The sequence below is a fragment of the Myxine glutinosa genome, chromosome 8 (assembly GCF_964187855.1).
Source record: "Myxine glutinosa chromosome 8, kmMyxGlut1.1, whole genome shotgun sequence".
In the NCBI taxonomy this organism is placed as follows: domain Eukaryota; kingdom Metazoa; phylum Chordata; class Myxini; order Myxiniformes; family Myxinidae; genus Myxine; species Myxine glutinosa.
The window spans coordinates 137,737,946-137,753,084 of NC_136268.1; the positions used below are offsets into that span (position 1 = coordinate 137,737,946).

The 15,139-nt window shown below is 49.1% G+C and overlaps 1 protein-coding gene across 1 annotated transcript in view; it reads left to right on the forward strand.

The window, feature by feature from the left end:
• GCLM (glutamate-cysteine ligase modifier subunit) overlaps nucleotides 1–15,139 on the forward strand; it is a 36,643-nt gene that overhangs the window by 14,837 nt on the left and 6,667 nt on the right. The window contains exons 2-5 of the mRNA XM_078783745.1: nucleotides 8,071–8,139; nucleotides 9,760–9,832; nucleotides 12,694–12,750; nucleotides 13,830–14,032. Coding sequence (XP_078639871.1) covers nucleotides 8,071–8,139; nucleotides 9,760–9,832; nucleotides 12,694–12,750; nucleotides 13,830–14,032 — 402 coding nt within the window. The remainder of the gene's footprint in view (nucleotides 1–8,070; nucleotides 8,140–9,759; nucleotides 9,833–12,693; nucleotides 12,751–13,829; nucleotides 14,033–15,139) is intronic.

Sequence of the window (15,139 nt, forward strand, 5' to 3'; positions counted from 1 at the left end):
GATCCACCCCTGATTCGGATGGAACTTGAGGGACCGGTTGTGTGTGCGACAAGACCGAATCTATTAGATTTTGGTGAAAATCTGAATATGGATTCGGATGTGAGAATTATTTAATTTATAAGTGACTTTGGCTCTGAATTGTGCAAATTGTATTAGTCTAGTAGGAAGACTAGGTCCCCCTGCACCCCCCGGAGATATACTTCTAATCAGTGTTTCTAGATTGGAAAAAATGTGTAGAAAATGACTAGCTATGGCCCCAAGCTGAAAAAATGTCCCACATACCATTTTTATGCAAATTACTGCTGCAAATTTTATGCAAAATTATGCAAATTTTATGCAAATTTTTGATGAGGAGTAGAGTTGAGGGGTCTTTGAGGGCTTCATCGAGGTGCTCTCGGTTGCAAGACTGGGTCATTCTGAGAAGCACAGCAGGGTCAGAGATCATGATGTTCTCCTCCTCAGTGAATCTCTCCATCAACAGCCTCTCCATTGCCTCACACACTGTTTTGAGGCAAAAGAGGGACTTTGCGTAGGCCTTTCCACTGAGAACACCTTTGAGAGATCCACTTGTTACTAGTTGTGCCTCAAAGAGAATCTCTGCATATCCAGAACCACGCATCTTGTGTCCAGTGAGCATCCCGATGTAGTTCATGGATGTGTGGAAGGGTCCAATCGTTACTACATGACTAGCAAATTCATTTGGCCAGCGCCAGATGATGGGAAGGGCTTTCATGCAGACACCCAGATCAAATGTATTCAGGACCCATCTCTGACCCACCTCAGCAGTTGCTGCCTCGGAACGCTTCAGTAGCTCACGAACAACTGCGTTGTCTGTGATCGGTCTGTGCCTGGTGCCTGCATGGCATGGCAATGGCCTGCAGCCTGTGCCTGGGCTAGGGGGTTTCACCTCTGCAACTGGTTCTCCCCCACCCAGCAAATCAACAGTCGACTACTGCACGCCTATCCACCAACCGATCACAGACAACGCAGTTGTTCGTGAGCTACTGAAGCGTTCCGAGGCAGCAACTGCTGAGGTGGGTCAGAGATGGGTCCTGAATACATTTGATCTGGGTGTCTGCATGAAAGCCCTTCCCATCATCTGGCGCTGGCCAAATGAATTTGCTAGTCATGTAGTAACGATTGGACCCTTCCACACATCCATGAACTACATCGGGATGCTCACTGGACACAAGATGCGTGGTTCTGGATATGCAGAGATTCTCTTTGAGGCACAACTAGTAACAAGTGGATCTCTCAAAGGTGTTCTCAGTGGAAAGGCCTACGCAAAGTCCCTCTTTTGCCTCAAAACAGTGTGTGAGGCAATGGAGAGGCTGTTGATGGAGAGATTCACTGAGGAGGAGAACATCATGATCTCTGACCCTGCTGTGCTTCTCAGAATGACCCAGTCTTGCAACCGAGAGCACCTCGATGAAGCCCTCAAAGACCCCTCAACTCTACTCCTCATCAAAAATTTGCATAAAATTTGCATAATTTTGCATAAAATTTGCAGCAGTAATTTGCATAAAAATGGTATGTGGGACATTTTTTCAGCTTGGGGCCATAGCTAGTCATTTTCTACACATTTTTTCCAATCTAGAAACACTGATTAGAAGTATATCTCCGGGGGGTGCAGGGGGACCTAGTCTTCCTACTAGACTATATGGAGTTGCGTCCCGATCACGCATGCGCACGCGCAGTGCAGCAGTTGCCTCAGTCTGTCAATCTGGCAGTCAAACAAAATTGAAAATCTTTCCAAACAGGAACCTAACTGTTTTTACTGACGTAATAAAGGGCACAAACAACAGGTATGAATGACTAATTGAATGTGTTAACTGCTAAGTAAGGTGATGTAAAAGACGGTGCATCAACAGTGGTAAACTTTCAAATCAAGTGCTTTTTTTTCTACAGCCTCGAAAATTCTTATTTGATTTCAATTGAATTATATACTTGAATTCGATAGGACACAAATTGGCTTATTGGCATTTCCAAAAACCTGTGGTTTGACAATACTTGGGCGAAATTTTAAGCCGTCTCGACGACTTTTCCTAAATACGCCACTCACGCCGTCAGGGTGGGGGAACTTCGAGATTTTTTTCTTCTTCTTCTTCTTCTTCTTTGTATTCCAATGAAGTCCCATGCCCTTTTTCTCAAGACTGGGCAGGATAAGATGTACTATGAACTCTCTAGTTAGCCTGTCCTTCGCATTGGGGTGTGTGTGGTGTGTGGTGTAACCTTTTTACCATTTGTCATAAAATATCATAATTTTCACCAAAGCTTTATTATGAGAATGTGGATAAGGCAATTTAATAATTTGGTCAAAAGGTCAAAGGTCAGCTTCACAGAAAATCGTCAATTTTCACCTGAATGACTTGAAATTTTAAGAATATGCATATTGGGTCACTGAATTGATTCACCAATCAAAAGGTAGAAGGCGATTTTTATTTATTTATTTATTTATTTTTAAGGTCAAAGGTCAAAGCTGCATAAAAATCCTCAATTTTCATTTTGAATTTTTACCTCCGCCACCAAAGGTGGATGGAGGTTATGTTTTCACCCCTGTCTGTGAACAAAATATCTCAGAAAGTTATGGATTGTTTCGGACGAAATTTGGCAGAGAGGTTGGGTATGTGACGAGGACGAAATGATTATATTTTGGTGAAGATCTGGATTCGGATCCGGCTACTAGAATGTTTTAAGTGATCCTTCAACATCGGGAGATACGGACAAAAACGATACATAGCAGGATATCTCAAAAAGTTATGGATGGATTCGGATGGAACTTGGTGGAGAGGTTGTGTGTGTGACGAGACCGATTCTATTCGATTTTGGTGAAGATGTGAATATGGATTCGGATGTGAGAATTATTTAATTTATAAGTGATTCTGTGCTATTGAGTGATCGGGCTGAAACCGACATATAGCAGTTTATATCAAAAGGTTATGGGCGGAAATGGACGAAACTTGGTGGACAGGTTGTGTGTGTGACGAGGACTAATCAATTCAATTTTGGTGAAGATATGATTATGGATTCGGATATGAGAATTATTTAATTTCGGAAACGAGAATTATTTACTTATGAAGTCATTCTTCACCAATGAGATCGGGCGAAAAGCGATATATAACATGATATTGTGTCGGGCACAAGGGGCAATAATCCGCGCACCAGTGGGTGGCGCGAGCGTCCAGGCGGGGAACGAAAGCACATGCCCCGCCCTTCGACTGATCGGCCACGCCCGGGGACTAGGCATGGCCTCGGGACATATATGCGGGCTCTAAGCTCGAGCCCGCCCAGTGCTGAAGTGCGAGCTTTGAATAAAGACTCTTTGTTATACCAACATGTTGTGGCCTACCTCTCTGGCAATCGAGTCGTGTGTGCGCAGCACCACACTGGTGACCCCGATTGGTTCAGCCGTTGCTGACCACCAAACGCGCCATGGCTACCAACGCCGTCGCAGTTAAACTCCCGGAGTTTTGGGAAGCACAAGCCGATGTTTGGTTCGTGCAGGCCGAAGCTCAATTTCAGCTCCGAGGCATAACGGAGGATGAGACCCGGTACTACCACGTGGTCGCCGCCCTCGGGCCCGGCACTGCCGGATGGTCGTGTCCATCCTTCAGCGCCCGCCGGGCGACAACAAGTACGAGGCGCTCAAACGTTTCCTCCTCCCCACGTTCGGGCTCACGGAGATCGAACGGGCCGACCGCCTCCTGGACCTTCCCGCCCTCGGCGACACACGACCATCCGTCCGGATGGATTTTATGCTGTCGCTGCTTGGAGACCAGCCCCCGGATTTCTTATTCCGGGCGCTTTTCCTACGCCAGCTACCTCTACAGGTACGCCTCGCGCTGGCCGGTTCCAAAATAAAGGAACCCCGCACCGCGCCCTGGCCGTAGAGGCCGACAAGTTTTTTGCAGCCTGCGACACGCGGTCGGTTTACGGTGCTGCCGTCGTGGATCCCGGGGCAGAGGCTACAGCGCCCCCGACTTCCCTCGTGGCCGCTGCTGCGCCCCGCCCACCACCGCCGCAACCACCACCACGGCCGCCACCGCCGCAAACCTGGTGCTACTACCACGCTAGGTTCGGCCGCAAGGCTAAAACGTGTCGCCCGCCGTGCTCTTTTGACAGGTCGGGAAACGACCGGGCCGGCGCTCATTAGCGGCCCTGAGCGTCGGCCATTCCGGCAGCCCCCTGTTCATCACGGACACCTTGTCCGGGCACCGTTTTCTTTGCGACACAGGAGCGCAGGTAAGCGTCCTCCCCGCCTCCACGTCCGACAAGCAAACCGCGGGCCGGGGCCCCGCTTTGCTTGCCGCCAACGGTACACCCATCCGCACATTCGGGAAGCGTTGCCTCTCACTGCGGTTCGGAGGGCAGCGCTTTCAATGGTCGTTCGTGACCGCCAGCATGCCAATGGCACTGCTCGGTGCGGACTTCCTTTGTGTGAATGGGCTGTTGGTCGACGTGAAGCGCAGACGGCTCGTCCAGGCCGAAACCTTCAGCTCGCTCGCTTGTTCGCTGAGCGGCTCACCGAGCGGCTTGCTGGAAGGTTCCGTCCCGGCGAGTTTAGTTTGCACGCTTCCGGCAGCGGACGACTTTATACGCCTCCTCGCCAGTTTCCTGGCCCTCACGCGGCCCACCTTCTCAGCGGTGGCCGTTAAACACGGGGTGGAGCACCATATACCCACGGTCGGGCCACCAGTCTATGCCCGGGCACGCCGACTCGAACCCACGAAGCTCGCCGTGGCAAACTCCGGAGCGGCTGGGGATCGTACAGCGCTCCAACAGCGCTTGGCCTTCACCTCTGCACATTGTGCCGAAGCCCGGCGGAGGATGGCGGCCGTACGGGGACTATAGCCGGCTCAATGATGCCACCACCCCCGACCGCTACCCGGTCCCGCATATCCAGGACTTTTCCGCCCGGTTGGCAAACACGACCGTGTTTTCCAAGGTGGACCTCATCCGGGGCTACCACCAGGCCCCCGTCCAACCGGACGATGTCCCGAAGACGGCCGTCATCACCCCTTTCGGCCTCTTCGGGTTCCTGAGAATGCCTTTCGGGTTGAAGAATGCGGCCCAGGCGTTCCAACGGCTTATGGACAGCGTCTTGCGTGACTTACCTTTCCTCTTTGTCTACCTGGACGACATCCTAGTCACGAGCGCGTCCCGTGAGGAGCACCTGTTCCACCTCCGCACGCTTTTCGAACGCCTGGGCCAGCATGGCCTAATCATCAACCCAGCCAAGTGCCGTTTCGGCGTCGCCACCATCGACTTCTTGGGGCACCGCATCACCAGGCACAGGGCCGTCCCTTTACCGGTCAAGGTGGAGGCGGTCAGGGATTTCCCATGGCCCCGCACGATCAAGGGGCTCCAGGTGTTCCTGGGCATGGTAAATTTTTACCACCGCTTCGTGCCCCACGTCGCCCAGCTCCTCCGCCCCTTGCACGAGGCCCTCCGGGGCAAGCCGGGCAAAGGTGACATCGCCTGGTCGGAGCCGATGGCCACGGCGTTTGCGGGCGCAAAGCTGGCCCTGGCCGACGCCACCATGCTGGCGCACCCGGCGCCCGATGCACCGATCGCCCTCACCACTGACGCGTCGGACTACGCGGTGGGCGCGGTGCACGAGCAATGGGTGCGTGGTGCTTGGCAACCGCTGGCGTTTTTTAGCCGGCAGCTTCGCCCGCACAAACGCCGCTATAGCACCTTCGACTGCGAGCTGCTCGGGCTCCACCTGGCGGTCCGACACTTCCGCCATCTGCTGGAGGGCCACCCGTTTACGGCTTTCGTCGACCACAAGCCCCTTGTGTTCGCGATGGCCAAGGTCGCCGAGCCATGGTCGGCACGGCAGCAGCGTCACCTCTCTGCCGTGTCCGAGTACACGACGGACATCCGTCACGTGGCGGGTAAAGACAACCCGGTGGCGGATTGCCTTTCCCGGTCCGTCGTGCACGCGGTCCACCTCGGGGTCGACTATACCCGGATGGCGGAGGACCAGACCGCCGACCCTGGCGTCCAGGCCTTGCGGACCGCCGTCACGGGCCTCCGCTTCACCGAGGTGCCGTTCGACGCCGCGGGCGCGGCCCTCCTATGCGACGTCTCCCTCGGCCGGCCTCGCCCCATCGTGCCCACTGGCTGGCGACGTCCAGTTTTCGACGCCATCCATGGCCTGTCCCACCCGGGCACGAAGGCATCCCAGAAGCTCGTCGCGGCGAAGTTCGTCTGGCATGGCCTCCGGAAGGACGTCCGCGACTGGGCCAGGACGTGCCTCGCATGCCAGCGCGCGAAGGTCCACCGCCACACCCAGGTCCCGTTGGCCCCGTTTACGGTGCCCGAGCGTCGGTTCGACCATGTGCACGTCGACTTGGTGGGACCTCTGCCCCCCTCGCGGGGGTTCACCCACCTCCTCACCATGGTGGACCGCACCATACGGTGGCCGGAGGCCGTCCCATTGGCGGCGACGTCTGCGGCTGATGTGGCGCAAGCCTTCATCCCCACTTGGGTTGCCCGGTTCGGTGCCCCCTCGGACATCTCGTCCGACCGCGGCCCCCAGTTCACCTCGGAGCTCTGGGCCGCGGTGGCGCAAGGGCTCGGGGTGAAACTACACCGCACCACGGCCTACCACCCCCAGGCCAATGGCCTGTGCGAGCGCTTTCATCACGCAATGAAGGCCGCGCTCCGGGCCAGCCTCCGCGATGGCGGCTGGGTCGACAGACTCCCCTGGGTCCTGCTGGACCTCAGGACGGCGCCCAAGGACGACCTGCGCGCGTCGTCGGCGGAGCTGGTACTCAGGCAACCACTGCGGGTACCGGGTGAATTTATCCCCGACTCCACGGCTCCTTGGTCCGCGGCGCAACAGCGCTCTGCCCTTCAGGAGACCGCCCGGAGGTTCGCCCCGGTTCCGACGGCACACCACGGTTGCCCGCCTTCCCACGTCGCCCCGGAGCTTCGCACGGCGAAGTACGTCTTCGTCCGGCACGACGCCCACCGGGCACCGCTACGGCCCCCGTACGACGGGCCCTTCTGCGTGCTGGAGACTGGGGACAAATTTTTCACCATCGACATCGGCGGTTCCCCGGATCGCATCTCCGTGGACCGCCTCAAGCCGGCCCACCTCGATCCGGACCACCCCCCGCAAGCACCTGTGCCTCCGCGTCGAGGCCGCCCCCCGGCAGTCGGACCCCCGGCACCCTCTAGCCCCACCGTCCCGCTACCCCCCAGCCCTGCACCCATCGCCAGGGGGCGTTTTGGCCGGGTCATCCGGCTTCCCCGCAAACGCACCCTTCAGGTGCGTGGGAATTCTGGGGGGGCGCGTGTGGTGGGCACAAGGGGCAATAATTCCGCGCACCAGTGGGTGGCGCGAGCGTCCAGGCGGGGAACGAAAGCACATGCCCCGCCCTTCGACCGATCGGCCACGCCCGGGGACTAGGCGTGGCCTCGGGACATATATGCAGGCTCTAAGCTCGAGCCCGCCCAGTGCTGAAGTGCGAGCTTTGAATAAAGACTCTTTGTTATACCGACGCGTTGTGGCCTACCTCTCTGGCAATCGAGTCGTGTGTGCGCAGCACCACAATATTTTAAAAAGTCGTGGACGAGTTGTGAATAAACTTGGTGGATGAGTAGATTAGGTGACGAGAACAAGATTCGATTTTGGTTCAGGTCCGAATCCAGATTCGGCCTATCAGTGGGATACAAAATATAAACTGTTCCGCCTGGCGGAGGTGCGTGCTTTTCCGAGTGCCCTTTTCGTTTTTAACTGTTTTCGTTATGTTTCGCTTGAGGAAGAAGACGTCTGAATATAAACGGACACTGATGGCTTTGCATATTCAGATGCTCTCTCGTTCTTCTTGTCAATGTGATGGTCCCCCGAGTGTGAAGCCTCGGTGCAGCGATGTGCATGTGTTATAGGACAGTATGGCAACTTCTGTAGCTGTGAGGGCAGCTTTAAATAGGCGTGCAGGATGTTTCTCAGGCAACGGCATCACCGATGCTAGATTTAAATGTGATTATGCGAAGTTGTGAACGTATTTGAGATATAGAGATGAAAAAGCTGAACCTTTTTTGTTTGTTTTTGCTTAGCTTTTGGAGTGCATTTCCTCGACACTTAAAGAATGGAGTGCAAGGGTTGGCCCAAAGCAGGAGCAAGAGGTGGGTTACTCCACAAGGCTACATTTTCGTTTGAAAATCATTTCTGATTATGTCTGAATTACCCAACTTAATTGCAACCCTTAACATTAGAACCAGGTAAGTTGTGGATAAGCACTGTGCACCTGACATAGCACTGCTCACCCATCAAGTGCACATAATGAACCAACCAGTCAAACAGAATCGTGCAGAGGTCAGACATTTAATGTTTGAGCTGTCTAGTCTGGATTTGATTCCTGAAACGACTAAAATATATGATTGGTGTTTCGCAGGCAGCGTGTTCCACCAATGAGTATGTCGGCCTTTGGATGAATCTTGAGCTTGGGATCTGTTTGCCAGCATTGGACGGTGCACATTAAATATTCCACTTTGTCTTTTTTGACATGAAATACTCACTGCTAACACCATCGCCCTGCACACCACTCATTGCGTCAAACGGAAGTCCACGCCTGGACAGGTTGGGTGTGTGACGACAAAGAAATGATTCTATTTTGGTGAAAATGTGGATCCGGATCCGAGAATTTTTTCAGCGCTAGGGCTAAAATGGATATACAACACGATATCTCAAAAAGTTGTGGACAGAGTGGGTGTTTGACGAGGATGAATCTATTTGAATTTGGTTCAGCTCCGAATCCATATCTGGCCTATCGATGGGATACAAAACAAACTGTTCAGCCTGGCGGAGGTATGTGCTCTACCGAGTGCCGTTCTAGTTAGACAGGTTTTTATCATTCAGATCAGAAAGACATATTTTCATGTTTTTTTGTTTGTTTTTGTTTTTTTGTTTTTTTGATAATGCCCAGTGGTGCCATTCTCTGCAAGACCTGGTGGGGTATGATTGGGTCTACATATTTCATAAGCCAGATTGCAGAATGTCTGTCTCTTCCCCCACCGCTCCATCCTTCTCCCTCCAGCCACCCCCCTCCTCCTTCTCCTACTCTTTACATTTTCTTTCTCTACGACATGTGCTCCAGCCTCCCTCCTCCTGACACCCTTTTCTCCTAGCTTATTCCCCCATTGGGTGAATAAGCTAGGACACTTAATGTCCAAAAACGGGGGGGACCATATGTGGATGGTCCCTCAAGGAATAATCTAGTGCTATAATTGTGATTGCATATCTTGAGTCCAGGGTGGCCTAGATGTACGCACACTCACCTCTAAGCAGTCTAGCTGGGTTTGAATCCCGACCCAGCTATAAACTGTCATCCCGGTGTTTCACAGGTACAGTGATTCATCAATGTGTGCGCCATCGTTAAATTTGGGCGTCCCATCTCCCAGCATTAGTTGGTGGACATTAAATATCCCACAGTGTCCTTTGAAGACTGTGGGTGAGCTATTGCCAGCACCATGAACAATTTACAAATTCCTGCCCCAACTACTGCTGGGAATGCAATGGAAAACCACCCAGTATAATCTTTGCCAAGATACTGCGTCAGCAGCACCGACGCTCTGTTCTAACCCTCACATCAGAATCAGAAATCTCGAGTCCAAAGATTTGGTTTCAAATGATTGTAAAATAAATAGCGCACGGTTGTTTTGATGCAAAGGTTATTCTTTGTCTTTCTCTATTTTTGTTTCTTCCTCACCTTAGTTGTAAATTCTTTGGTATTTTGCTGTTTGTAGGTGGTAGAGGTGAGTCCATGTGAACGCCCATGTAAGATGAAAGCGGAAGATAGAGATGAGTTGAAGATAACAGGTAATATTGAACTTGCACTTGGTTGTTGCTTGGTTGCACAGGTTGTGTTTGTAGATGCTAAATTGGTTGCATGTCCCAAGGGAAACTCAATTTTGTTTCTACAAATTTATTATTAATTAATAATGAATTTTATTAATTAAATAATTTATTAATTATTAATTATTTTATTAATTTATTAATTTATTATTTATTAATAAATTAATTGCTTGACTTGTGCAGGCCTGGTATGCGGTACAATATTAAGATATTCAAGCGTGTGAATAACATTTGCATGTCCTGTCTTGTAGTTATCCCCATGCTTAAAAAAAAAAACGGGGGGGGGAATATTGTCATCCACTCCTGTCTGTCTGTCCGTCTGTCCATCTGTCCATCTGTCACGCTATCCCCTTCTAAATGATTGTACAGAAATTCACCAAACTTGGAAGGTGTGTTCACCACATGGTACAAAGGTACAAGAGCAGTATCATTTTTGGCCTTGCCGTTTGGGGCTCTGGGGCCCAAGTCAAAAGGGCAAATACCAAAAAATGCAATTACGGATACGTTTTGAAACATTTTTTAATTGAAACTTTGTAGGTTCAATCGATATTTGGGATGCCTGAAATATGCAACTTTTTGGGGGATTTGACTCATGTTTCATGCCACAGGGGTGAGAACTTTTCATGTTTCATGCCGCAACGACTTGATTTCATTGGAGTTATGGAGGAAGGAATGGGGACGAGAAAAGTGTGGCAGGCTCAAGGACATCACCATGTTGTTAAAAAGAAAATAATACCTTTTTGGTGGGGGTGGGTTGGCGATGGCGGTTTTAGGGTGAAAAATGTACAACACCGACCACACACTATCCTTTGAGGAGACGCTCTCACAGACATCACAATCAGCACAGATGTCATAATCACTCACCAATACTCAAACTACCTATGTCCTGTCCAACCAACATCCCTATACCCCTCTATCTCCAATGTTTATAGGTACCTATCCAATTCTAATTTAAACCTATCTACTGTTTCTGCTGCCACTACCCTTCCAGGGAGAGTGTTCCATGCATTATAACTACTCTTAATGAAAGACTCCTGCCTTGCCACTGTCTTAACTCTCTTCTTCTTTACTCTCATCACTGTCTGTTCTGCTAAATATATCACTGTCTGTTCTGCTGAAAAACGATTGTGTACTTGTTTTGGCGATATCCTTCATTATCTTGATAAATCTCTTCCATATCCCCTTTCTTATGTACAGTGCCTTCATAAAGTATTCACACCCTTTGACTTCTCCACATTTTGGTGTGTTACAGCCTAAATTAAAAATGGGTTAAATTGAGATTGTTTTTTGTCAATGATCTACACGTAATATTTTCAAGTCTTTCCACCACAATGTCAGTGGATTTTTTAATTTTTTTATTTATTTATTATTATCATTATTATTTTAAAGATATTACTTATAGTGGGGCAACTTAGCATAACAATTGTGCATTTTGTGAGGAAAGCACCAAATTTGGCACACTAGTAGACTATCATATTATGAAAAGATCTGGATATTGGGCCATCTCAGATTCAGAGATTTGATTTTTGCAAGATTTCGATTCGATTGGGATCGAAGAGAACACCTTCTTCGTCTTCTGTACAGTGAAGTTGCCAGCCCTGAATTCTCTGGCTACATCTGGGTGCTTCATTAGGAGTGCAACCACGTCCCTCAGGTGAACAGGGACCCACCTGGCATAGTGTGTGTGGTCTAAGGCATGGAACCATGGGACCAGTTCCGTCAGGGCATCAAGGTACATCGTGAATGAAGCCTGCCGCAGAGAACGCACGTAGACCAGTACCAGCATCTCTCGTTCCAGCACAGTTGCCCAGTACTGAAAGTTGGGAATGTCTTCTCCTCTCTGGTGACACCAGTCTTCGAACTCAGGCAGGTCTTCTGCATCATCAGCATATGTCATACAGTGGCGTTCATACGCACGGTGTTGCAGGATGTGCAGTGCTGCTGCAGTGATTTGATGAGCTCTTCTTGTGCGGGTGACGTGGGCAGCTCGCAGGAAGGAGTCGGCCGTCCCTGGCGTTGCAATCTCAGCTTGCAAATCTGCAAAATCTGCAAATCTTGCAAAAATCAAATCTCTGAATCTGAGATGGCCCAATATCCAGATCTTTTCATAATATGATAGTCTACTAGTGTGCCAAATTTGGTGCTTTCCTCACAAAATGCACAATTGTTATGCTATATTTAGCTTAGCTGCCGGACTATTACAAAATAATTAAAAATGAAATACAGAAATATCTAATTTACATTAAGTGTTCAACACCCTGAGTCATTACATCGTAGAAGTGCCTTTGATAGTGATTACAGCTTCGAGTCTTCTTGGGTATGTCTGTAGCAAGGGCTGATAGCAAGGTATTTCAAAAAATTTTGGACGGATTATGACAAAACTAGGTGGGTGAGTTGGTTAGGCGACAAGAACAAGCGATTCCATGTTGGTTCAGGTCCGAATCCAGATTCGGCCGATCAGTCGAATACAAAACGTAAACTGTTCAGCCTGGTGGAGGTACTCGCTCTACCGAGTGCTATTCTAGTTCTTACTTTTAGGGGTTTTACTTTCCCACCACGCAAGCCTTTCATCGAATTTGCAACATCCTTTTCATGGTGTGATTTGAAGGATGGACACCATTGTATGCTCGTGTCTTGAGCAGTTCTAACATCCGGTATTTATTACTTTATTGTGATTTCAGATTTGGCCTCTTGGTTCCTAATGCTCTGTCTCATCATGGTTTCCTGAATGAATAAATGAAACCTGTATAAACATATTCGGCTTCTTTTATACACGATCTTTGTTTTCTTATTTCAGTTTTTGTCTTTTTCTTTGCTTAATTCAGCCAAGATCTTTCTTCTGCATAATCAGCCCGGGGTGCTGAAAGAAGCCATTGAAAAAGGTACGTGCACACATCCCTTTGGATTAAAACGAGGTATTGTAGATAAGCACGTCATTGAGTTCAAAGTCGGATTGTTGTACCATGACAGTGGCCGGACCAATATATTTGTGTCAAGCTTTGTTTGACCGTCACAGGAAGCAAGAAGTGGACGTTTCGGGCATTAGCCCTTCATCGTGGCAAAAGGAAAAGCTTTGATTGAGGGTTAACATATGAAATGCGAGCTTCTCCTTGCTTCCCCGTGGCGGTTAGCATACTCCAGTCAATGTTCTGTTGATTTAATACCTCATTTTTAGCTCACCTGGAATAAAGTTCAGGGTGGCTTATGTGATGGCGCGTTGTCCATCCGTCCGTCCATCCATTCATCCCGAAGCACTTGAAACTTATTCTCCGAAACAGCTGATAGGATTGCGACCAAATTTGGCACAAATGATATGTGTTGTGTTGTGACTAAAGTTTGTTCACGGAATTAAAAAAATCGGGGTCTAAGGGGGTTTACTGGGGTCAAAGTGGATCCAGATTTGACCCCCCAAAAATAGGTATTTGCTTTCTTCTCAGAAACGAATTGTGAAACTAAATTCTGAATGAAACTAAATAGAAACTCAATCGTGAAACACACGATTTCGATGAAACTTGACCACAACCTTCACCACCCGTGATGTACCAGAGTATGTTCACGGCATAAAAAAAAAATCTGCCCCTTTAGGGGTCTACGGGGGAGGGAGGGTTGTCCCCCAAAATAGGTATTTGCTTTCTTCTCAGAAACTACACACACAATTTCGATGAAACTTCACCACCACCTTAATCACCCATGATGTATCAGTTTGTTCAAGGCATTAGAAAAAGTAGGGTCTTAGGAGGTATATGGGGTTGGGGGGGAGGGGGTTGCTCCCCAAAATAGGTTTTTTTTTTTATTTGTTTGTTTAAAGTCTTATGATTATGTTAGGATTATTGCTGGAGGTAAAGGAGAAATCCTTTACAACGTACGAGCAAAATGCTACCTTGCGCTTTGATGGAAGTTTGCTTCTTCGAGACGACGGTAATTTATTGTTGGGTAATGCCCTCTTTTCCACGATGACCAGTGAGTGCAGCACTCGGAGTGGCTCGCCTCGATACGGTCATGATGGCCCTTCCACACACATCTGTGGAGAACGACCCATTGAATGAGCACTTGAAGGCATCGTGGTTGGAGCTCCAGCAGCTCGTGGCCGCCGGTAGCGTTGCCAGCATTGGGACATCGGACTTGGACGTATCTCAACTGGAATCTCTTTACCACTGGGCAGAGGTGTGATGTTTTGTTCATTGTTTATATCACTCTCGACTCCAAATTGAATAGTCTTTTCGATTGATTTTCGGTCCCGGGTGGAGGCATTAAGTGTTTAGTCGTGGTGTCCTGCTTTTTGGAAAAAACTATATTTGTTTTCATCACGAGGTGAAATTTCAAGTGCTACCAATTGGCTAATATTAAGAGTTGGCTATACCGGGAACCATCGGCAATCTCCGATAACAGCCCTCTAGTTTTGATAAAAGATAACAAAACAAAAGACCTTAAATAAATATAAAAAACCTTGAATAAATCATTCCTTTAAATATTTTTTTTCCCCCATAATTTGAAAAGATCTTGAAGAGGATTCGTTTAAAAGTATCCGTGACATAATAATAAATAAAATTTGTATCTGGGTGTTTATTGCATTCACTGGCCGGATGGCCTAGAGGTACGCACACTCATCTCTGAAATTTATAGCCTGCGTTTGAATCTTCACCCAGCTCTAAATTACCACCCTGTGTTTCGCAGGCAGGGTGATTCATCGATTATGTGTGCCGTCCCTCGGATGCACGTTAAAATCGGTGTCCCATCTGCTGGAATTAATTGGTGGCTGTTAAATATCCCACATTGTTGCACCCTTGGCTGAGTATCCTGCATCGGAGTGGCGACCCACCAAGGATTATAACTCTAGCCAAAGGAACAGCTTCAACAAAAGGAATGCTCTGTATATATGCATGGTGCATAACCTCCATCGAATTAACCATAATTTGTGGAAAGTGGAGCTGCAGACCAGGGATTGGGGGGTCGGAGTGTTTGAGGACTTGGACAGGAAGGGACAGAGAACTGGGGGAAGAGAGGACCGAGACCTGAGAGAAGGTTGAGGGGGCTTGAAGACTTGGTGTGGCGAGAAGGGGGGTGGTTGACCACTTGAAGGAGAAAGGGGTTGAGGACCTGAAATCACATTTTACATTACCCGGAATTTCCATGGCTTCCTCCCTGCCATTATGCGGTCAGAGAACATTCCTGTCACTCCCTAAATATTCCACACTCTATGGTAAAAGATTGCCTTACAATAGCCTGGTGGAACCAAGTTATCTGCGAATATTATACAGGGTGAGTCAAAAG